The sequence below is a fragment of the Gigantopelta aegis genome, chromosome 8, assembly GCF_016097555.1.
Source record: "Gigantopelta aegis isolate Gae_Host chromosome 8, Gae_host_genome, whole genome shotgun sequence".
NCBI lineage: Eukaryota > Metazoa > Mollusca > Gastropoda > Neomphalida > Peltospiridae > Gigantopelta > Gigantopelta aegis.
Genome location: NC_054706.1, coordinates 44201882 through 44227348, shown reverse-complemented (window position 1 = coordinate 44227348; position 25467 = coordinate 44201882). Strand labels below are relative to the sequence as shown.

Below are 25467 nucleotides of genomic sequence, written 5' to 3'. Positions count from 1 at the left end.
ATTGAGCCACTACGCTCACTCCTATACGCCACGATACCATGTAGGTATTGAGCCACTACGCTCACTCCTATACGCCACGATACCATGTAGGTATTGAGCCACTACGATACCATGTAGGTATTGAGCCACTACGCTCACTCCTATACGCCACGATACCATGTAGGTATTGAGCCACTACGCTCACTCCTATACGCCACGATAACATGTAGGTATTGAGCCACTACGATACCATGTAGGTATTGAGCCACTACGCTCACTCCTATACGCCACGATACCATGTAGGTATTGAGCCACTACGCTCACTCCTATACGCCACGATACCATGTAGGTATTGAGCCACTACGCTCACTCCTATACGCCACGATACCATGTAGGTATTGAGCCACTACGCTCACTCCTATACGCCACGATAACATGTAGGTATTGAGCCACTACGATACCATGTAGGTATTGAGCCACTACGCTCACTCCTATACGCCACGATACCATGTAGGTATTGAGCCACTACGCTCACTCCTATACGCCACGATACCATGTAGGTATTGAGCCACTACGCTCACTCCTATACGCCACGATACCATGTAGGTACTGAGCCACTACGCTCACTCCTATACGCCACGATACCATGTAGGTATTGAGCCACTACGCTCACTCCTATACGCCACGATAACATGTAGGTATTGAGCCACTACGCTCACTCCTATACGCCACGATACCATGTAGGTATTGAGCCACTACGATACCATGTAGGTACTGAGCCACTACGCTCACTCCTATACGCCACGATACCATGTAGGTATTGAGCCACTACGCTCACTCCTATACGCCACGATACCATGTAGGTATTGAGCCACTACGCTCACTCCTATACGCCACGATACCATGTAGGTATTGAGCCACCACGCTCACTCCTATACGCCACGATACCATGTAGGTACTGAGCCACTACGATACCATGTAGGTATTGAGCCACCACGCTCACTCCTATACGCCACGATACCATGTAGGTATTGAGCCACTACGCTCACTCCTATACGCCACGATACCATGTAGGTATTGAGCTACTACGCTCACTCCTATACGCCACGATACCATGTAGGTATTGAGCCACTACGCTCACTCCAATACGCCACGATACCATGTAGGTATTGAGCTACTACGCTCACTCCTATACGCCACGATACCATGTAGGTATTGAGCCACTACGATACCATGTAGGTACTGAGCCACTACGCTCACTCCTATACGCCACGATACCATGTAGGTACTGAGCCACTACGCTCACTCCTATACGCCACGATAACATGTAGGTATTGAGCCACCACGCTCACTCCTATACGCCACGATACCATGTAGGTACTGAGCCACTACGCTCACTCCTATACGCCACGATAACATGTAGGTATTGAGCCACCACGCTCACTCCTATACGCCACGATACCATGTAGGTACTGAGCCACTACGCTCACTCCTATACGCCACGATAACATGTAGGTACTGAGCCACCACGCTCACTCCTATACGCCACGATACCATGTAGGTACTGAGCCACTACGCTCACTCCTATACGCCACGATAACATGTAGGTATTGAGCCACCACGCTCACTCCTATACGCCACGATACCATGTAGGTACTGAGCCACTACGCTCACTCCTATACGCCACGATAACATGTAGGTATTGAGCCACCACGCTCACTCCTATACGCCACGATACCATGTAGGTACTGAGCCACTACGCTCACTCCTATACGCCACGATAACATGTAGGTATTGAGCCACTACGATACCATGTAGGTATTGAGCCACTACGCTCACTCCTATACGCCACGATACCATGTAGGTATTGAGCCACTACGCTCACTCCTATATGCCACGATACCATGTAGGTATTGAGCTACTACGCTCACTCCTATACGCCACGATACCATGTAGGTATTGAGCCACTACGATACCATGTAGGTACTGAGCCACTACGCTCACTCCTATACGCCACGATACCATGTAGGTATTGAGCCACTACGCTCACTCCTATACGCCACGATACCATGTAGGTACTGAGCCACTACGCTCACTCCTATACGCCACGATACCATGTAGGTATTGAGCCACTACGCTCACTCCTATACGCCACGATACCATGTAGGTATTGAGCCACTACGATACCATGTAGGTATTGAGCCACTACGCTCACTCCTATACGCCACGATAACATGTAGGTATTGAGCCACTACGATACCATGTAGGTATTGAGCCACTACGCTCACTCCTATACGCCACGATACCATGTAGGTATTGAGCCACTACGCTCACTCCTATACGCCACGATACCATGTAGGTATTGAGCCACTACGCTCACTCCTATACGCCACGATACCATGTAGGTACTGAGCCACTACGCTCACTCCTATACGCCACGATACCATGTAGGTACTGAGCCACTACGCTCACTCCTATACGCCACGATAACATGTAGGTATTGAGCCACCACGCTCACTCCTATACGCCACGATACCATGTAGGTACTGAGCCACTACGCTCACTCCTATACGCCACGATAACATGTAGGTATTGAGCCACTACGATACCATGTAGGTATTGAGCCACTACGCTCACTCCTATACGCCACGATACCATGTAGGTATTGAGCCACTACGCTCACTCCTATATGCCACGATACCATGTAGGTATTGAGCTACTACGCTCACTCCTATACGCCACGATACCATGTAGGTATTGAGCCACTACGATACCATGTAGGTACTGAGCCACTACGCTCACTCCTATACGCCACGATACCATGTAGGTATTGAGCCACTACGCTCACTCCTATACGCCACGATACCATGTAGGTACTGAGCCACTACGCTCACTCCTATACGCCACGATACCATGTAGGTATTGAGCCACTACGCTCACTCCTATACGCCACGATACCGTGTAGGTACTGAGCCACTACGCTCACTCCTATACGCCACGATACCGTGTAGGTACTGAGCCACTACGCTCACTCCTATACGCCACGATACCGTGTAGGTACTGAGCCACTACGCTCACTCCTATACGCCACGATACCCTGCATCAGTAACTACTAGGACTATACATATATTGTACAACTCACAGCATCCAGAAAGCAGAGAAAATTCCCTCGGCTTTGAGCAATTGCCTTGTTCTTGGCATATCCAACTGAAAAATATACAATAAAAAATATATTATGAGAACCAGGGTACATTGTGAATAACAGAGACAGATAATCATATTTCACCTACCAAATGGATATAACTATGTTTTAGGTGTGATAACCAAATTATTCTACAGGCCTCTGACAAGTGAAAGTTGGTGAAACTACTGGTACACCACACCACTGGAACCGAAGAAAACTCAGACAAACAGATGTACATGTATCTCTCAGCCTAGAATGTTCTTTTCTCCAGCAGTCTCTCATCATCACTGGCATACGGGCTCCCATTTTTTTTATGGGGGCAGGTTGGCTTTTTCCCCGAATTAAAGAAAAATGTCCAAATCTGCATAACAACATTTATTCATATAAGCATTACTACTAAACAGCTACCTGTACATAGGCTTGCAAACAAATCACTACACATTTTTACGTGGATTATAACTAATTTTGAGGGTAGAATGATGGAAATAAATGGTAAAAAGGTCTCAGTGTAGCACATTTTGCCCGAATGTCTGTATTATTTGAGGTTTTGCTCTAGCACTATAGGGGCCAGTTGTCCCCCCACCCCCTGTCTCATACACTTATGCTCATCATGCCAATGGTTTTCCTCAATCAACAAGACTTCTTATTAAAAACTAATCAAGTCAGTGCATAGAGCCAGGAAAACAACAGAATGTTTATTTACCGACACCCCAGCACATTTTAAACTATCATTCAATAGCTTTGAGGCAAGTAACATGTTTATTGCAATACATGCAGTCTTGAGAGAGGAGAATCGTAATAACACTACACAGACTAGACTTGGTATTCAGAAGGAAGCAATATCTCTTTTATATGCATCTTCACACAGAGACTTATAACCATTTTTCACCTACCTAAGAATATTGAAATAGATATAATTAAAAAGTTTCTGCTGTTATACGATTTACTCTATTCTGATTGGACAATGTCGAAGAAACCTGAATGTTATCCTTCGATAAACCTCACAAAATGACACCATTACACCAGCTTGGACGTCATTACGTAAAACAGGTCATGGAAAGGACGTTCGCAGCTGATTTATGTGTATTTTAACTAAATATGGTGTGTTCAAGTGGTTGTGCATACATTTTAGAAGAGGGGTTAAAATATGCTTCCTGGGGAAAAGTAACGAAAAAAAGAAAAAATTTGCTTGATCAAGGGGAGGGTTTGATCACACTCCTGTGTGTAATAATATAAGAACTCTTTGTCAATTTTTTAATGAATTTATCGATGTACAAATGTCACAAACTGCATAAAATTGTGTAGCATAGAAAAGGATTTTAAACTAAAAAAAACATCATAAATTACATTACGTCAAATGAGATGTTATTACGTAAAACAGATCATGGGAAGAACGTTAGAAACTGATTTATTTATTATGTGTATTTTTAACTAAATAAGTTGTGCTGTTTGTAATTATAACTTATAAGTCTCAGAATAGTTTGTCATTTTGTTGTCAATTTATCGATGTATAACAGTAAAACATTTAATATAAAATTGCTTCACTATGCGACTTTGTGGTTGATAATTTGTGATAAACTATTCTTATACAAGCATGTTTTAAGTGTGATATTAATTTAAAGTATGGTACAATATTTCCCTCAGCCCTACATACACAGGATAGAACTAGCCTATGTGAGAAAGCCATGTGGGACATGTAAACAAAATTTCCACCACCTTGGGTGTATGTTTATTTATGATGGATTTTAAATCTGATTTACCCTTTATTCATTAGAAGGTCTACCAAGAAGCATGTGATATAAATCAACACTAACAAATTTATCATGAAACATCTTTTCTTGCAACAGTAAGTGAACATCAATATGAAGTAAAGATTAACATACTGAATCAAGTGAACATCGACATGCGGTAAATATTAACATACTGAATGAAGTGAACATCAACATGCAGTAAAGATTAACATACTGAATCAAGTGAACATTGACATGCAGTAACGATTAACATATTGAATCAAGTGAACATCGACATGCAGTAAAGATTAACATACTGAATCAAGTGAACATCGACATGCGGTAAATATTAACATACTGAATGAAGTGAACATCAACATGCAGTAAAGATTAACATATTGAATCAAGTGAACATCGACATGCAGTAAAGATTAACATATTGAATCGTGCCTCTACGTTAACTATTCCACCTAGGAGCTAGATGTATTTTTTTATATAGATAATATGAAATGTTTAAAGTTGCCAAATGAAAAAAATGGTCGCATATGCAACCAAATCAGTTGCAATGTAGAGGTATGATAATCAAACAGCAAACTGTGTTTAACATAATAGTAATACATTATATAACATCATTATTGTAAAAGTTACCTCCCCTTGGTCTGTCATCTGAGTGACCAGACAAGACAATCTCTATGTTTTTCTTCCGAAACTCTGGTCGCCATTTGTCAAGGATCATCATGGAGGCATCCTTTACATAAAAAAAATACACAAATTCTTTTCAAAATCTACATTTACATTTAGTAATGATACTAGTATAACAAATTTCAATATAAATTCATTTCATTTCCATGTTTATATTAAATTAAACGTTCAAACATGATGTCCTAGGCACACGCTATTCGTGCTGTCTGTCCATGAAAGATCTTGATGGTTGGTCCTTAGCAACAAAAAAGCCAGTATAGTCATCTTACATTTCTCAATGAGCTCTGACAATTCACTCTGGGTTGATGATACCAGGATAAAACCCCAGAATGTACCAGTTTTAAAGTGAAAATCACTATCCACGTGACAGTGACAGGAAAAATCAACTAATGTCTGTAAGTAAATGATGTAACCACAAAATGAAAAGTAACTTGTGAGCACCACTTTATTTTCCCCCAATGTCCTATACAAAGCTAAAAAGTTCAAAGAAAATTTATCTGTCATACATGTCTCATACATAAAGATGTGCAGTCGGTTTGGGATCCATACCCATTGGTGGGCCCATTGGGCTATTTCTTGTTCCAGCCAGTGCACCACAACTGACATATCAAAGGCCATGGTATGTGCTATCCTGTCTGTGGGATGGTGCATATAAAAAAATCCCTTTCTGATCAGGACAATTGTAATGGGTTTCCTCTGATTACGTGCCATAATTACCAAATGTCTGACATCCAATAGCCGATGATTAATTAATCAATGTGCTCCATCAAAACAGCAGCCAATTTTTCATAATCATAGAATTATGGGTAAACAACTTTTACTATCAGTATCATGTAAAAAGAAAAAGAAAAACATTCAGAGAGTACTGCTAAAGTGATACGTGTCCCCTACCAAATACATGTATAACCTACAGGGTGTATACTACCAAATCAAATCTCATAGACGACAATAGTAACATATGTGGCTAAAACTCCTACATGCAGTGTATCAATCAACATAAACACCATGGATATAAATACTACCACCCCGCACCCTTAAAGTGAATCAGAAAAAAGTGGGGGTCAAGCTGCTCATTTCTGAGATAGCAGGTAGCGTCTATGACTACCTTATAGTTCCACACAAAATTTGAGGTGGTTTTTTTACAGGTACCCCATACATGTTTCAAGCACAAGGCTACTTGACACAGTGGTACTAGACGAAATAAAATTGAATACATTTTTGCACAGATGAAACTATTTTTTTTTACAACCAACACACACATTTATCACCAATCACAGGACTTGTGGTGTTCACTTCTTTATCAAAGTTCGGTGCACCTCGAACTTTGACCCAGCCAGAAGTTATTTGGTTTAGTACTACCTATAGAGCCCAACAAATTGTCTTATCTTCTAAATTCAAGGGCCATAACTTTGTGAAAAATGGTTAAATTGCCATGAGAGTCAAACATGATCTGTAACAGAACATGATAAAGATATACATAAACTTTCAGCTTGATATCCTGAGGCATTGCAAAACAAAAGTGTGGAAAACAAATTTTCGTATCTCCTTAGTTCAAGGGCCATAACTCTGTCAAAAATTTATAAATTGCTATGAAAGTAAAACCTGATCTGTAACAGTACACGATAAAGCTATACACAACATGTTATCTCAATATCTCAAGGCATTGTGAAAAAAAAACATTTGGAAAATTATATGTGGGGCATAGGTGGGGACGGACAGACAGACAGACAGACAGAAGACAGAGGTCAAACCTACAGTTCCCTCCAGTTGGACCGGTAGGGGATTAATAACTGTAATGTCACACAGTTACCCTCGAAAGATTGTTCAATAAAATTAACTTGTTTCTCTTCAAGTAAATGAAATTATTTGGTTACTAAGTATTTTTTTATTGACTTGTAATTTAAGGTATTATCTTTACATGTAGGAAAAAAATTAATAGATATTTTCACCTGGAAGCCCCTATTATGCATCTTTGAATGACTACCTTCAATGTTTGCTATTGATTCGGTCTACATATACAGAACAAAATCCAATGCCAAAGTCATGTAGACATACATGTAAGTGTGTAGCTATGGTCCTTCCCACAGGAAACGCCTTTTTTTCATACTATGAAATTTACTACAAGTTATTTATTTCTGAGCCAATTGTTTTGTAAATTGGACATAAATTTTTATTTATTTTTTTATTTTCAAAACATGTTTACTTTTCTTCTTACATCAAACCAAACTGAAATTATTTACAAAAAAAACACTGCCTGTGTTAATGATGAGACAGAATAAAGTGTAAATGTAGTTGGGATGACCGGGGGTCCTACGGTCACTGTGTGATCACCTACATGTCCTAGTGTGTCCAGCAGGGATGTCATTACCACCTATTTAATAAATATTCACCGGGTACAGATTCAAACCATCAATTACATTCCTGGACTTTATTATAATTATATTATTTTAAAGGCATTTCCATAACATTTTTGAGGATAATCAGTACTTTCCCTGTGATCATTAACATATTCTAATAAAAAAAAAATCCACAATATATTCTAATAAATATACAATATTTAAATATGAACTGCCAATTATCAGTCAATGTGTACTTTTCCATGAATCATATCAAAATTCCTTGAATTTCCTTCCTGGAAAATGACAGTTCCAAATTCCATAACATTCCAGGATTTCCATAATGGTCTACATTAACCCTATCCAATTAAAATGAATACATCTTTCCTCAGAAGGATGTTGATACTTTTAATGATCCTGTCACGTCTATTTGAAAAGATTACTGCTCATTGGTTCTTTCTTGGGCATGGGGCATTCATACCTCTGAAGATGGCAACAGTTGTCTATAATTTATTTTTACATGCTACATGAATTTCTATTCTTAACAACATCACTGTTCAGCTGATGTAATAACTGACTTGAGACACCAACTGTGGGTGGGTGGTTGATTTTACTGTTGAGTTGCGTACTGTACGTGACAGTGGTTGCTTGTACCTGACTTCCGTCATTGTAGACAGACAGCTGAATGGCATCGGTGAACGTCTGCTCCAATACGGAACGTAAACACTCGTCTAACCACTTGTCACTGTTGTAAACAGGTAAAATGATACTCTGAAAGGTACAGAAATGAAATTCTTTGATGACATCCCAGCACACTGTTTAGTCAAGAGGTCTAACAGTTAGTTGTAACACCTGCTATAGAGTATAACTGAAGAAAATTGAAAGAAATCCCGGTCAAACCCTTCCTGGTCATACATGTATGTTACTGGTAATGTGTGGTATTTAACTGTAGGCTATATATATTACATAAATGTTTATTAACCACATGTGCAAATTTCTTTTTATTTCAAATATTACAGATATGTATTAAACTAAAAAATATTAAGCAATTATAGCTATGTAATAAGACGAAGATGATGTTTTATGAAGCACAAAAAATATATACACAGCAACAGAAATAAGCAGAATTGTTTACTAGTCCAATGGACAAATACATCTAGAAATCTACTTGTCCACCAATAATTTTGCTTTGCCAAATAAATGGTTTGTTTTATTCAAGTACAATGTACCAGGATGATGTTTGTGATTGCTCAAAATTAAACTGCACTGGAATTTTTACTTGTCCACTAGACAGCCATTGAGGCACATTTTGCTTGTCTGAATAGTTGGGACAAACGGACAAGTGCTTATTTCGAACACTGAGGCCAGAGGCTAAGGACATATTTATTTTTTGCACGCCAAGTAACACTTTATCAGTTTCATTGAAGAGTCATAATTGTTTTATTACATCAATCAATTTAATAAGGAAATAAATACCTAAATTATATACAAGCAATCTAGTATCGTACAACCTAGCAAGCATTAGTCTTTCGCACTATGACATCACATCATTATCTGAAAGACACCACTATCTCCAAATGCTATCAATCAGACCAATATAGTGCTCATTGGTCACTGCCAAAGGGAATTCCACAGAGCAGGCTAATATAATATCAAACAGAAACCTACATAATGTAACACCGACCAATCAGAAGTTTTCATGATATAATAAATAAAATAAAAAATCTACTGGAGGCAGGTATTACACATCATGGCACACACACATATATGTATATATATATATATATAAATACATGTATAAATATATTAAAAACATCACTGCTGCTCCAAAAGGGGTGGGGGGGAGCACATTCCCCTTTGCTTCTCCCTTCCACTTCCTACGCCAGTGCATGTACATGTAGCAGTCTTAGCCAGGAATGTTTTAAAGGGACATTCCTGAGTTTGCTGCATTGTAAGATGTTTCCGACTAATAAAATATTTCTACGATTAAACTCACATATTAAATATATTTTCTTCTTTAGAATATCAGTCTCTGTATATTCAATGTGTTTCTGGTCGTCTTAATATTTGTAAGAAGCCCAAACTGGATTTTATCTTCAAATAATTTCGTACGTATGAAAAAATAATATTTTAGAAAATAAAATGAAATTTAACCTAGTACAAATATTAGAACGATCAGAAACATGTTTAAGATACAGCCACTAATATTTTATGCAGAAAAATATATTTGATATGTAATTACAATTATTAAAAAGTCTCTGTTAGTCGATAACATCTATAAAATAGCAGCAAACTCAGGAATGTCCATTTAAAGAGCAGGAAATTGATTGCCTTGCGGGGCTGGACATAGCCCAGTGGTGAAGCACTCACTTGACGTGCAGTCGGTTCGAGATCAATGGGATCCCTATCAGTAGGCCTATTGGGCTATTTCTCGTTCCAGCCAGTGCACCATGATTGGTATATCAAAGGCTGTGATATGTGCTATCATGTCTATGGCATGGTGCATATAAAAGATCCTTTGCTACTAATGAAAAAGGTAACGGGTTTCCTTTCTAAGACTATATGTAAAAAATTACCAAATGTTTGACATCCAATAGCCAATGATTAATAAATCAATGTGCTCTAGTGGTGTCATAAAAACATTAAAAGTTGTAGATCCTAGTTTCAACCTGTAAAAATGGGACACTAAGTTTAGTTAATCTACAAACCTATAACTCATTTGGATAAATTTACAACAGAGTGAAACAGTCTATGACATTAAAACCAGGAAATATCCTTAAAATAGACTAAACTTGAATTAATAAGTGCTACTTCTCAGACACACGTTCGTTTTTAAAAATACATTTAGTAATATTAGAAACACCAGGATGACCAGAAACACTTCAGTTCTAAGGAAAGAATAATCTAAACAATAAAATATAAGTACCATCGACGTCTCAAACTGCGTTCACCTAACGACAAAAACATGAATACGATATTTACGGAAATACTATTCTGCATTTTTTAGCTATGATATATATGTGAAACAAAATGATTGCAATCAATTAACATAAAAAATAAACAATGTGGATGTAAAACAAATTCATTCTAGTAAACAAAAGTGAAACACCCTCTGGTAAACAGGAAAGAGTGCGACGTTTCTGCGTTCAGGTGCATGTGTTTGCAAAAAGTATCGTAATGCGCATGTGCGGTTCATTATTTTCCATTTTCAAGGCCACTACATGAAAAAATATGTTTCTTAACTATGACAGTTGACGATAATGTTTGATTTCAGTGATCATAAACCGGTCTATTTACCCCAAGACACCCCAAAACACCACCAAGACACTACCAAGATACCCCAAGACTCCATAAATATTTTTAAAAATTAATTAAAATGTACTATTTTATAAAATATTTAGTGGAAAATGAAGTAAAGGACTTAATTTTAAGCCTTAATGACAGCTGATTGCTAAGGGAGATAATCGACTATTTACCCCAAGACACTGCAAGATAACCCCAAGACACCGCCTATTTACCCCTAGACACATACGATACCCCAAAAACATACACAATAATCCCATATATACCCCCCAGGCTTTAAAATGTATATAATTTTTTATTTTTAAGAGGTACACGTTTTCTTGCCTTTGTTGGTTTATATATATATATATATAGAGAGAGAGAGAGAGAGAGAGAGAGAGAGAGAGAGAGAGAGAGAGAGAGAGAGAGAGAGAGAGAGAGAGAGAGAGAGAGAGAGAGAGAGAGAGAGAGAATATTGGGGGTGTCTTGGGGTAAATAGTCAGACCCATCATAAACGGCTTAATAGTGAAAACTATGCTGTAGTGTTTAAGATCTTAAATGGTATGCTATTTTGAGATGGATAAAAGGTGAGGTGCCACACTTTATATTCGTGTATTGTCTGGGTGTGTTTATACGCTGCTTGTATCAATTTTATTAGTCAATGTTAACATTATTGGCAATATGAATTAATTTGGTACATTGGAACCTTTATAAGTTTAGGTCGACCATTCTGATTCTCAATTTCTTTCCGGCTGGCCTTAAAGTCAAACTGTTATGACTTATGACTAAAATCGCGCTCATTTTACCAGTCTCATATGACAGGGATCCTGGCGAAATATCCTGAATAAATCCCTGACTTACCACTGCAATATCAGAGTGATTTGTCATTAAAATGTTAGTACTGTCATTGGCATTCAAAGAGAGACAACTCCGTTACATTAAAAACGCGTTTTGTTGAATCTAGTCCCAAGTTTACCTAGCAAACGTTTCGCTAACGTTCGCGAACTATTTGATTGCAGGTAGCGGATCCAGAGAGAGGACCAGGTTCAAGTGCATTTTTTGTTTGTATAAAACATTGTTTTGCACGTAAGCATTATATACGCACAGCTTTGTATGCAGATGTGTGTATGTGTCACAGAGTCTCAGTGGGGTTCACCACATTGTCTAACGCGAGTAATGAGCGCCTTAAAGTTGCGTGATCAAAGTTGCATAATGATAGCCTAATAGTTTTTGCTTTGAAATTGTATAGATTTTCAAAATTACTAATGAACTATAGGCTCTGTCATTTTTATGTATATCTGCCCTACATAAACAGCTGTCTCTAGAATAGCCTCTATTAGAAATTCGCGAGGTAAAAATTAAGTTGATGAAATTGCATTTTGTTATAACTGACCATGTGTTAAATATAGGAGATGAATCTAGCAAGCTGTCACATACCCTGATTGTTTTGGTTTTCTTGCATGGAATTTTTTTTTTCTTCAAAGCTGCAATCTCGCCTCACATTAATTATCATAATTTCATTTAAACATATAAACACACCTGCAGTTTTACTGAATTGTGTGTGACAGTAACACATACAGATAATAGATAATACATTGTAGAAACATATGTTTATTGTGCGTCCCACGGGGAACGCATTTTTTCATACTATGGAATTTACTACAAGTTATTTATTTCTGAGACCGGCCTCGGTGGCGTCGTGGTAGGCCATCGGTCTACAGGCTGGTAGGTACTGGGTTCGGATCCCAGTCGAGGCATGGGATTTTTAATCCAGATACCGACTCCAAACCTGAGTGAGTGATCCGCAAGGCTCATTGGGTAGGTGTAAAATCACTTGCACCGACCAGTGATCCATAACTGGTTCAACAAAGGCCATGGTTTGTGCTATCCTGCCTGTGGGAAGCGCAAATAAAAGATCCCTTGCTGCCAATCGGAAGAGTAGCCCATGTAGTGGCGACAGCGGGTTTCCTCTCAAAATCTGTGTGGTCCTGAACCATATGTGTGACGCCATATAACCGTAAATAAAATGTGTTGAGTGCGTCGTTAAATAAAACACTTCTTTTATTTCTGAGCTGCTTGTTTTCTAAATTACACACAAAAAGTTGTATATTTTTGTTATTTCCAAAAAACGTTTATTTTTATTGTTACATCAAACCAAACTTAAATTATTTACAAAAACAACAAAACATTTTTGTAAGAGGATGGGACGGACTATATGTGCCCTTTACAGCTATAATTACAAATGCCCCTTTGTTTCGTTATTTTATGTATAACTGCTCTACCTAGACAGAGCCGTCCCTAGAATAGTGCCCTTTAAAAAAAAGTTATCAAAGGCAAATTACAAAGAAATATATGATAGTCATACTAATATACGAAGCAAAGTTGATTCTGTAACTTTTTCCTGGGTCCCCCTTCCCGTTGTCCCGCCCCCGGTCAACACTAAAATTCACGATTTAGTGATTGAGATCTAAGAGTAACCGGTTTGAACTCTTCTAAATAATATTTAATAATATAATATTTTTTTGGTTATAAAACTCCAAAAGAGGAACATTTTATGCATTTAAATTATAATATTAAAGTACTAAAAATTAACCGAAGAGTAACCGGTTTGAACTCTTCTATAATATTTAATAATATAATATTGTTTTGGTTATAAAACTCCAAAAGAGGAACATTTCATGCATCTAAATTATGATATTAAAGTACTAAAAATTAACTGAAGAGTAACCGGTTTGAACTCTTCTAAATAATATTTTTTTGTTTGTTATAAAACTCCAAAAGAGGAAGTGATCACCGTCTGAAAATGGGTAATTTTACTATCAAGATGTCAAGGGGAAAAACACATCTCGTGCTCACCCCACTTTTAAAAAATGCTCCGACGGGCTTCAAAGCTTATATAATAAAGTGAGACTTTAATGACGCCAGACAAAATGCGTGTGTGGTGATTTTCATTCATTTGTATTTCTTTGACACGTAGTCGACTTTTTCTTTGTGCTCGTCGTTGAATGCAAATTAAATCTATTTGATTCCATTGTACTCCCGATTCTATTATACGGATGCGAAATATGGGGTTACGAAAACATCGACATCGTTGAAAATATTCATATAAAATTCTTAAGACACATCCTACAAGTAAAAAAAGGAACCCCGCTATTCATGTTATATGCAGAACTAGCATGGGCGTACGACCCGGGGGGGGGGGGCGAGGGGGGGGCAATTGCCCCCCCCCCCCCAATTTTTTTTCGGGCAAAACAGTGGGAAAACAGTGGGGAAAATTCGGGCAGTTTTTATCTGGGTAAAATTTCGGGCAAATCAACCCCTCCAGCCCCCCTAAATCAAAGAGTCCCCATACGCCCATGAGAACTAGGAACAAGGAACAAGACCCCCTTAAATTCAACAAACAAAATCATCGTTTTTACTGCATGAATTAATGCTACATGACTCTTCTGTAAATGGATATAGTTATAAATGGATAAAAATAGGTCGAAGATTAATACTCTTAAGCAAGTAAATTAAGACAAAACGACCCGTATTTACAACAAATGGAAAGTAACATAGCTTTTATTATCAAGAGGTGTGACGGTACTGCTCTTAATGTTGTTTTCGCCTGTGCGGATATTATTGTTTTAGAAGGATAGTTAATCGAGCTTTTCGAATATTTCGACGACCGTGATTTTGGCGAGCTAGGCATGACAAATGTTTGGATGTCACACAGTGTCTTCGGTCATCTGACGAAACTTTTTCATATACCATTGGGTAATATAAAAATACTTCTTTATTGTAAGCAAGTAATGAATTAAGACAGTAGGAAACGACCCGTATTTTAGTTCTCCTAGAACAATGGAATAGTAACATAGCTAGAGATTTATTATCAAGAGGTAAAAACGTACATACAGATTCCAAAGTGTATTGTGTTTTTGTTGTGTTTCTAGTGAACTAAACGTGCTATAATAATATTAAAGAAAACCATGGATTAGAAAAATATCTTATTGTATTACCACAAACATTTTGGGCTATATTACTCAAATTTAGAACATCTAACCACTATTTACCAATCAAAATAGGACGCTGGAACAACACCCCAGTAGAAGATCGAACGTGCACATTATGTAACAATAATGACATTGGAGACGAATTTCACTATTTATGTACTTATTTCACTAACTCCCGTAAACATTTGCTTAAGCCATATTATTATAATAAACCAAGTATGTTGAAATTTAAAGAACTAATGACGAATAGCAAAATAGGTGTTCTCAAGAAATTATGTAAATTAATAAAAGAAATTGTTGATAAATGCAGTAAACCCTAAAAGAACACTGGCCTTTAATTATTTACCATGTCTATAACTACCCAAGTATACACATATACGTGTGCGCGTCTGATTAGCCCATTTTGGTAGTAATTACAATAATGTGACATTACATTACTTTATTCTAAAAGAGTAGCCCATGAAGTGGCGACAGCGGGTTTCCTCTCTCAATATGGACATATGGTTAAGGACCACAAAGATATTGAGGGAGGAAACCCACTGTCGCCACTTCATGGGCTACTCCTCTCGATTAGCAGCAAGGGATCTTTTATATGCACCATCCCATAGACAGGGTAGCATATACCACGGCCTTTGATGTACCAGTTGTGGTGCACTGGCTAGAGCGAGAAATAGCCCAATGGGCCCACTGACGAGGATCGATCCCAAACCGACCGCGCATCAAGCGAACGCTTTACCACTGGGCTACGTCCCGCCCTAAATTAAAAAGAAATAACTGACAATAGTCCTATAGATCAGAAGTACAGACACTCCAACACGCTTCTCCCCTATTTGATCTGATATTTGAAAAGGGTTCATGTTGTCATCAGCTGATAATAAATTACAATAGTAGGCTATTAGATGCAGACCAACCCGTACTATTGTTCCATACAGAGAATGTAATAAGTTAGGCAAACATTGAATATCTGCCAACAGGAACCCGTTTTCAAATTTGAAATTACAGTCACTTACACAATTACACACACACACACAAAAAACCGGCTCTCTTATGTATGAGAAGAACCGACTATCCAAACATGCATGTATTATATTGTAGTAAAGATATGACTTTATCCTGTTGTCACTGAATACATAGATTATAATACATAAAAATACTACACGAATGATCGCTGGATACTATTTATCTTACCACAAGTTTTCAAATGTTCAGCGAGTTGTAATGGTATCTAACGGCCATGAATATAATAATATATTAATGTCCTTACAAATGACGTCAAATAGCCGATGATAAGATAACAATTTAATGTTCAAGTACGCTCGTTTCGAGCACGATTTCTGACTAGAGCCAGAAACTGTACTCGGAAAGAGAGGGGTGGGGAGTGTTTAAAAAAAAAAGAGAAAAAAAAAAGAGTTAAAAACGTTTATACAGATGATTAGCTCAAAATACTTAATTAATGGTTAAATAAACTTTATTTACAAAGAAGTTAAAAGGGTTTAAACAAAGGGTTAAAGTAGAAAGTAGAATATTGACAATAACGTAGGTCTGGTTAATGTGGTATCTATGTCGGAGGAGAGTAGAAGGGAAAGTCCGCCCCATTTTTAATTCATTTCCCTAAGCCCTCCCACCCACCACCTCCACCATAATGTAAAAGTTAGAAATTGGAGATTGACTGGTGGTTTTACTGTCGTAAATTTAGTTTTATTGGATGTCACAAAACGTTTCATCTATACCACTACTTATTCATCACGTTAAATTAAGACAAAACGATCAGTACCTACAACAATGGAATAGCGACATAGCTTCATCATCAAGGGGTAAAATGTACACCACATTTAAAGATCATCTAACATTAGAAAAATATATTATAAAATTACCACAAATATCCTGGACTACGTTACTAAAATTTAGAACATCAAACCATTACTTACCAATCGAAACAGGACGATGGAACAACACCCCAGTAGAAAGCAGACTATGTACACTATGTAACAAAAATGACATCGGAGTCGAATTTCACTATCTACTTACATGCTCTTTCTTTAATAACTCCCGAAAAAAAAATTGTTAAAGCCATATTATTACTAGTATAACAAACCCAATATGCTGAAATTTAAACAACTAATGACAAATGACAAAATAAGTCTTCTAAAAAAGTTGTGCAAATTAATAAAAGAAATTACGGATAACATGTCTCCCAAGCTTATGCTGTCGTATTCCGACTACTACTATTCATGTTTGCATATATATACATATATATATATATATATATACATATATATACAGTATATAGATTATTACTATTAGAAATATATTTCATTTTGTATTATTATTATTAAAAAATCAATGTGCTCTAGTGGCGTCGTTAAATAAAACAAACTTTACTTTTTTTTATTATTATTATTAGACCTTTTTTGTTTTGATATTGTACATATAAATTTTCTCCTGTAAACCCCATCTTGTCACTGTCATATAATTATTGTTAATGTACCTCATATGCCGCTGAATAGCGGCCTGAGTGAAATAAAGTTCTGTTCTGTTCTGTTCGGCGACGCGTTAGTTGCCGAAAGTATTTTAATGACGACTGAATAGTCAATCAGGTCAATCAGGTCAATCAGAAGAAGCGCGTCTGTCTCGGGTAGGGAAGGAAGGGAACTATATTAACGTGACCACATCCTTACGGTTCAGGCATGCCCACCATGGATTCGGGTTCTGACCTCGCCAGCCCACGGTTTCATGGCGGGGGTGGGGGAGGGGATTAAGGGAAGTGGTAGGATAATGGGGACAATTACCACATTTGGACGGTAAGACCGGGTTCTAAACATCCTAATATAGGGAGGGGTAATTTTACAATTACTATATATCACTAGATATATATATATATATAAATTTAATCCGCACCATAAAACCCCCCAGTTTAATCCAGGCTATGTTACGTTATATATTATATTAGTAGGTGCTAATTTCAGTCGGGCTGGTCTAAAGTATTATAATAATGATATTACTATTACTATAAACATTACAATTACCATTCTTAGCCCTGGAGGACAAAGGATTCACAAAGGGGGGTCTCGGGTAGACTGGGTTGTTGAGTATTAAGGTGATTTTTATAGAATAATAGATCGCCGACTGAGCGGAACGCACTGATCCTGTGTTCGGGTGTCAGAACAGAATAGAGCAGAAATTTAGTTACTCTCAGGCCGTAAACCACGGCATATTAGGTACATAATACAATTATACATATATTTTGACAAGATGGCAAACGTATAAGTATTTCACATAAATAAATAAATAAACAAATACATATATTTATATATACATACATACATACATACATACATACATACATACATACATACATAAAATACATAAAATACATATCCATATAGGTATTTTAGCCGGGGGACTTAAAAGTATTCATAATAAATTTACAGAAAATAGACAATTTACGAAGGACACCGGTTTTCTTGCTGTTGAAAATATTATATGTATTAGGTTTTGATTGACAGTATTGTGGTAAGCAAATAGTTCTGGATTCTTTAAAAAATGGGCATTTAAGTATATAATGGAACTCGTCTCCGATGTCGTTACTGTTGCAGAGGGGACATGTAGTGGTATTCGTGTCCATCTACCTGTTTCAATGGGGAAATTATGGTTTGAGAGTCTAAAACGTAATAATGGACACCATTGTTTTTTTCTCAAGTGGTGTTAAATATGTCTCAAATGTAACACAATATTTTAACAGTTTGTAATTTGAAGCTGACTGTACCATGTTTGTAGGAATTGATATGTAAGTCTTAAAGAAATAAATTATTTAAAAAATGTAGCACTTGCAGTGACATCCATATATATGTACAACCAATGTTATCCAATACTGATCCTACAAATCAGTCAAGCGAAACCGTTCATCTCACCAGGGGCTTGTAACTCGAAGCAGTCGTAAAAATTGTTGTACTACGTGTATGCTTCGACAGCACCACGACTGTCGTCCACATATTTTAGTAGTGTATCTCAAACAACACGTAACAATGTCGTAAGACGTACGGAAAACTAGTCATACGAGACCGTAACTTGAACGGTTTACGCATTTTCGACAAGGGGATACCCCTGTAATCGTTATCGATTTCCCTAATACATTTCAGCACCGTTTGCACGTGCAACTAATACATATCATAAAAATCATGATTTCAGTGTAATAGAGTACATTTGCATTTACTTTTGACTGCGATTTGATTAGCGTCATGACATCAACTTTATCAACTAGCACACGTAAACATAAAACACGAAAACCAAACTTTTCCCCAGAGGAAAATGTTGCTCTTGTTTCAGAGATACAAATATACAAAGATATATTGAATTCGAAATTTTCCGATACTATGACAATGCAAAAAAAATATATGGCAGAAAATAGAATTAGCAGTGAACAGTGTTAATGCAGAGGTTGTGAGAACAGTTCCCGAAATAAAGAAAAGATGGCAAGACATTAAAACTTCAACTAAAAGTAAGGAAGCAAAACGAAGAAAGGAGATGGGTAAGACTGGTGGCGGAAAGGCAGACTTTGAATCGTTGAATGCAGTAGAGGAAATGGCAGTAGGTGTGATAGGTGAAATAGCGATCGAAGGCATTAACGAAGGCATGGACTCATACGTTGCTTTAAATGACAACGACAAAATCCACAGTGAAAACAAAAATTATCGTGGCGAAGGCAATAATGACGAACAACCACAAGACATCCAAACACATAGCCAAAATCAACTTGGAAATAAACACCGTAGAGCCCAATAACGATCCACCTTCCATATCATAAACGGACCCGGAATTATCAATATCCAGCAAGCAAAAGACCAAGAAATCAAGGAATACTTCATATGATATCGAAGAATCAAATAACACAATAATTGAAATCGAGAGAAAACGTTTGGCAGTGGAAGAGAATCGGCTGGCAGTAGAAGAGAGACCACTGTATGTCGAAGAGCAGCGTTTACAACTTGAGAAATTTAAAATGTCAATTAAATATCCCAATTATTACGAAATGCCAAAATAAGTAACATTTACCTGGAGAAATGTATCCGATATGAACAAGCACGGAGAAAGTGATTCGATTAAATAAATAATCACACATGAAGGAAATCAGCATGTGAACCTTTAATTGCAAAACCAGTTTCCATTTTGTTATTTAAGTTTATTTTAAATAATTTCAATTATACCACAACATATAATGTTGCAGTATTCACTGATTGTTGACTTTTTTATTTTGAAAACAAGACCTTTACTTTTGTTTTGAACTCTTACGCACTGTCAATGTTTTATAAATGTATGTTTTGGTTTAAAATTTTCTTTCAATTAAATTATTTCTGACGGCGTTTCCTGTGTTGTTCTGTTGTCTGTGAACTTCTAGTAGTGCATAATTGTTATCATCTTCATCTTCTTCCAATTCCGGATCATCTATTGGTAGTCCATGTTCATTGCAGATGTTGTGCAAAATAGCAGTAGCCATAATAATCTTCACACATCTTTTTGGTGAAAACATTAAACACCCTCCTGACTTGTGAAGACATCGGAATCTCATTTTCAACACACCAATAGTTCTTTCGCTCGTGTTTCGGGTTTTTCGCAGACTCGTATTATATCTATTTTCCTTCGCTGTCTGAGGGTTGAGGATAGGTGTCATCATCCAGGGAGTACATGCATAACCACGGTCACCCAAAAGCCACCCGTCATAAACACCATGTTCAAAATCATCTTTAAGTGCACACATGTTCCAAATATGTGAATCGTGTGTGGACCCTGGCCATTTAGCAATGATATTTGTTATGGTTAGGTTAGCATCATTCACAATTTGTATATTTAAAGCATGATATCCTTTCCTTGAAACAAACAGATGTTCATCAACATTTGGCGCCTTTATGGGAATCAACGTGCCATCGATAGATCCGATAACATTGGGAAAACGGGCAATGTTGTAGAAATCAACTTTCATTTTAGTTATTTTTTCCCGATCTTGTGTTTACAAACTAGCATTACATTTCTGGTTAAGCGTTTGTTAACAATCAATTAAGCACAACACCTTAAACTTTCTAACTAAATACACACTACTGTTACGTTCATGCTACGACTGGTCCGAACTACAACTAAATTTTAACGTAAATCTGGAAACTTACGAGCGTGCTACGTTAGTACTGAAGTTACGAACAGTACGTGTTACGCTTCTACATTTTTAGTATTGCTTTCCGACCACCGTACGTTTAATAAACCCTTACGACTGCTTCGAGTTACAAGCCCCTGAAACCTGTATCGCACGTAGAACGTAGAAAGAGTTTATGGCCAAAGTTTAAAGGGACATTCCTGAGTTTGCTGCAATGTTTTAAGATGTTATCAACTAATAAAATATTTCTACGATTAAACTTACATATTAAATATATTTTCTTGTTTAGAATATTAGTGGCTGTATATTAAACGTGTTTCTGATCGTTCTAATATTTGTACTAGGTTAATTTTTATTTTATTTCCTAAAAAATATTTTTTCGTAGAAGACAAAATCCAGTTTGGGCTTCTTACAAATATTAAGACAACCAGAAACACATTGAATACACAGACATTGATATTCTAAACAAGAAAATATATTTAATATGTAAGTTTAATCGTAGAAATATTTTATTAGTCGGAAACATTTTACAATGCAGCAAACTCAGGAATGTCCCTTTAATGAAGCAAGACGACTGATTGATTGATTTCAACTTATTTTCGTGCTTATATCCAATTAAGGTTCAAGCACGCTGCCCTGGGCACACACATTAGCTATCTGGGCTGCCTGTCCAGGACAGTGGGTTAATTGTTAGTTTGTTAGTGGTTAGTGAGAGAGAAGAGGGTATAGTGGCCTTACACCTACCCATTGAACCCTTAAGAACTCGCTCTGGGTTAGAGCCGGTACCGGACTGCGAACCCTGTACCTACCAGCCTGTAGTCCGATGGCTTAACCACTGCGCCACCGAGGCCGGTGAATATTTAGAAGGAATGTAATGTGAAGGTGAATGTGTGTGGGTTTTGGGGTTGGTTTTTTTAGCGCCACTTGTTGCATGGAGTATTTATAGATCTTACAAATGAATGACTCAGCATTATGCATTGTGTGTTCTGTCACAGATTCTTTGTGCTTGTAGACGATATCAAGAGCTGTTTTCGTGGTGTTGACAGACGGATATGAATGAAGTTGTATCACAACCTGTTAGCGCATCAAAATGAAGAAGTTCAGATGTTGGGGAGTGGGGGTGGGGATGTCTAAACCATGTGCATCAATAAAGTTTGTTTTGTTTAACGACATCACTGGAGCACATGTATTTGTTAATCATCGGTTATCTTATATATTATTATTATTATTATTCATTTATTTATTTATTATTATTAATTTTTTGTTAGTACTGTAGGGACAATATGACGCTATTCATATATCTATGGAAAACGTACACAAAAGGGTCCGCTAAATTCATATATTCCCGCACCCCCTCCCCTGTTCAGAAAATGCACTGTTCGTACAGTATTTAGTATGTATTCCTCCTGTTCCAGATGGTTCAGTAATATGGATCAATCAAATACTTATTTACCGCCTATATACATTTTTGCTGTGAATATAGCCAGCCCTCGTTAGTGGAGGCTATATACACGGCCTTCGTATATATAGTCACATCGTATATAAACACCGTCCAGTTCAGAGTATTCTTTAAACATGTAACAATTCCTATCCCAAGTCAGCTGTTATGGCATATTTTGCATAATAATGAATTTGACAAGGTGGAAAATGAACGTGTTCATGATCCAGATGTTTAGAGTTTTTCGCGTAGGCCTACGACTGATGATAAATTTATCTATAGATGCAAAGGCCTAACTAAAGTACTAATCAAAAATTATACCCAGGTGATTTTTCAATCTTATATATTAGTTATGAAAATCCCTGGAATAAAAACCATAAAAATGTTTCAGTATTATCATGACCTGTTATGGTATTCAAACAACCGGTAGAAAAAATAATAATAAATGACCTGTTATAGATAGAAATATGAGATTTATTTACAATTTTACTGCAAAACATATGTAATTTGGAACAGACTATAACACTCAGGTTTATGTTGATTACACTTGACAGGTGAAATCACAAGTACTAAGCTAAACAGAGAGGTGGTCTCAGGTGTGTTCAATATCAAACTTGGACATATCGATCGGACTTTAAACGTTTAGATCTGCGTTCAAAATTTTATGTCGAAATTAGTTCTTTTTTGTAATATTATTAAATAGTCCGATTCTCTCTTCTTTCTCTTATTTAATTTTGGACTGTCCTTCTAAAATGCTCCAAATTATATAAATATTCGGCCGAGCAGTCAATTCTTTTTTATTTTTGGCTTGTAATCTTTTTTATCTTTTTCTTTAATCTATTAACTTTTTTACTAATTGCTATTTTCAAAATTCTGCCCATTTTCACCGCCCCCCCCCCCCCCCCCCCCCCCCATCCTGAGTCAGGCCACCGATCTTATCGGAGGTCGGACTCGGGATGGGCGTGTTCGAAACCCTAGTGGTATATGGGCACGTTAAACTAGTTATCATCATCATCAACTACAAGTTCTCAACTTTTGCATGAGTCTCGCTGCACAGAAGCATAGCAGACATAAGCATTAGGAGTATTTGTTTTGTTGGAAGGCGATGGTTACAGCTACCAACTAAATTATTTATCTTTGACAGTAGTTTCGAACTCACAAACGTCAGAAACAAGACTGCTTGCAGTTACATCATTTATTCAACCAATCACGTTGTGTTCATTTATGTCCACGCCTTCTTACTGTGCCCCTGCGTGTGCTGTAACCTCACCGTGGTGCAGGGGTGTAACATTCTCTTTGAGAATGGCCAATACAGCACAAAACTGAAGTTTTGAGTAAAATGCAGTATCCGTAAAATTCTGTGATATTTGTGTTTTTGCACAGTTCTTTACACTGTTTTTGTTTAAGTCTTGAATTTTTATATTGATGTTGATCATCACTTTATTTATTTGCATTACCATAGTTTGACACCCAATAGCCGATGTATTTTTCGTGCTGGGGTGTTGTTAAACATTCATTCATTCATTCATTCATTCATTCTTACTGTGTATACATTTCAACAGATGACCAATGGCAGTCGACCTCTTATAATTACTGTTGCATGAAGGATATAGTTTGGAACCAGACATCAAACGGATTCGACCGGGCAGCTGGCACTCTCTTGCGCCAGTTAGCGCAGGCGGTCCCTTCTTCTACCCCCCCCCCCCCTCCACACACCTTTTCTGTCCTGGACATGGGAGAGCCGGTCGAAGCCGGCGCTCGTGCCCATTACAGGCGTGTGCTACAACAGCTTGCTCTGAATGTACACGTTAACAATGAGGCAATTCGGCATTCAAACGCGATCATTTATAAATATATATATTTTCCAAATAATTATTATTAAATGAAAAAAAATATATATAAAAATAGTAAAATTCCAGGACTTTCCAGGGAGTTAATTAATTTTTCCAGGAGTTTTAAGCACTTTCCAGGATGAAAATAAAATTTAAGCACTTTCCAGGGTTTCCCTTGCTGCTAATCGAAAAGAGTAGCCCATGAAGTGGCGACGGCGGGTTTCCTCTCTCTATATCATTATCTGTGTGGTCCTTAACCATATGTCTGACGCCATATAGCCGTAAATAAAATGTGGCGAGTGCGTCGTTAAATAAAACATTTCCTTCCTTCCTTCCTTACACTAGATAATAATGAGACTAAAGAATAAAGTAAAAATATGCATCTTAATTCCAGCGCTGAACATGAATTCGAAATGATGCATTTAGGAACCGGTTGATACGTTCAGTATTGTGACGGATGGACGGCCAGATTAAAAAGAAAAATTAGCGCATGATCATACGATTATTGTGTAACTTATATTACTGATTAGTTTCTGCTGAAATTAATGCTCTACACTGTCTCACTTGTACGGGTACTCGAGTACTCATGGAGACCCTAATGCTTAGCGCACACGGCAAACATTTTTTCGCCAAGTCTGCCGTGTGCGGGTAAAAATAAACCAATCTGACAACATTGCGTGCACTAGGCATAATGTTTCAACTGCGTCGCGTGGGTGGCTGTTTATGAATGAACACCGTCTCATTGTCGATACGTATTACCGTAGAAGTCACATGACGTTTTTTTTTTGTCCAATCATATCGCAGTAGGTCTAAGAATAGTCTAGAATAATATTGTTGTCATATGTAACAG

At 37.3% G+C, this 25467-nt stretch overlaps 1 protein-coding gene across 3 annotated transcripts in view; it reads right to left on the bottom strand.

Moving 5' to 3' along the window:
• Positions 1-12144, bottom strand: part of LOC121380123 (UDP-GlcNAc:betaGal beta-1,3-N-acetylglucosaminyltransferase-like protein 1) — a 31558-nt gene extending 19414 nt beyond the window's left edge. For 2 of the 3 annotated variants that reach the window (XM_041508895.1, XM_041508896.1), the window contains exons 1-4: positions 12075-12144; positions 8586-8702; positions 5542-5641; positions 3122-3186 (exon numbers count right to left, since the gene is read on the bottom strand). In XM_041508895.1, coding sequence (XP_041364829.1) covers positions 3122-3186; positions 5542-5641; positions 8586-8702; positions 12075-12101 — 309 coding nt within the window. In that variant the 5' untranslated portion in view covers positions 12102-12144. Of the gene's footprint in view, positions 1-3121; positions 3187-5541; positions 5642-8585; positions 8703-11919; positions 12050-12074 lie in introns of those variants that run through there. The other variant, XM_041508897.1, reaches the window with a different exon arrangement.
• Positions 12145-25467: the final 13323 nt, after the last annotated feature.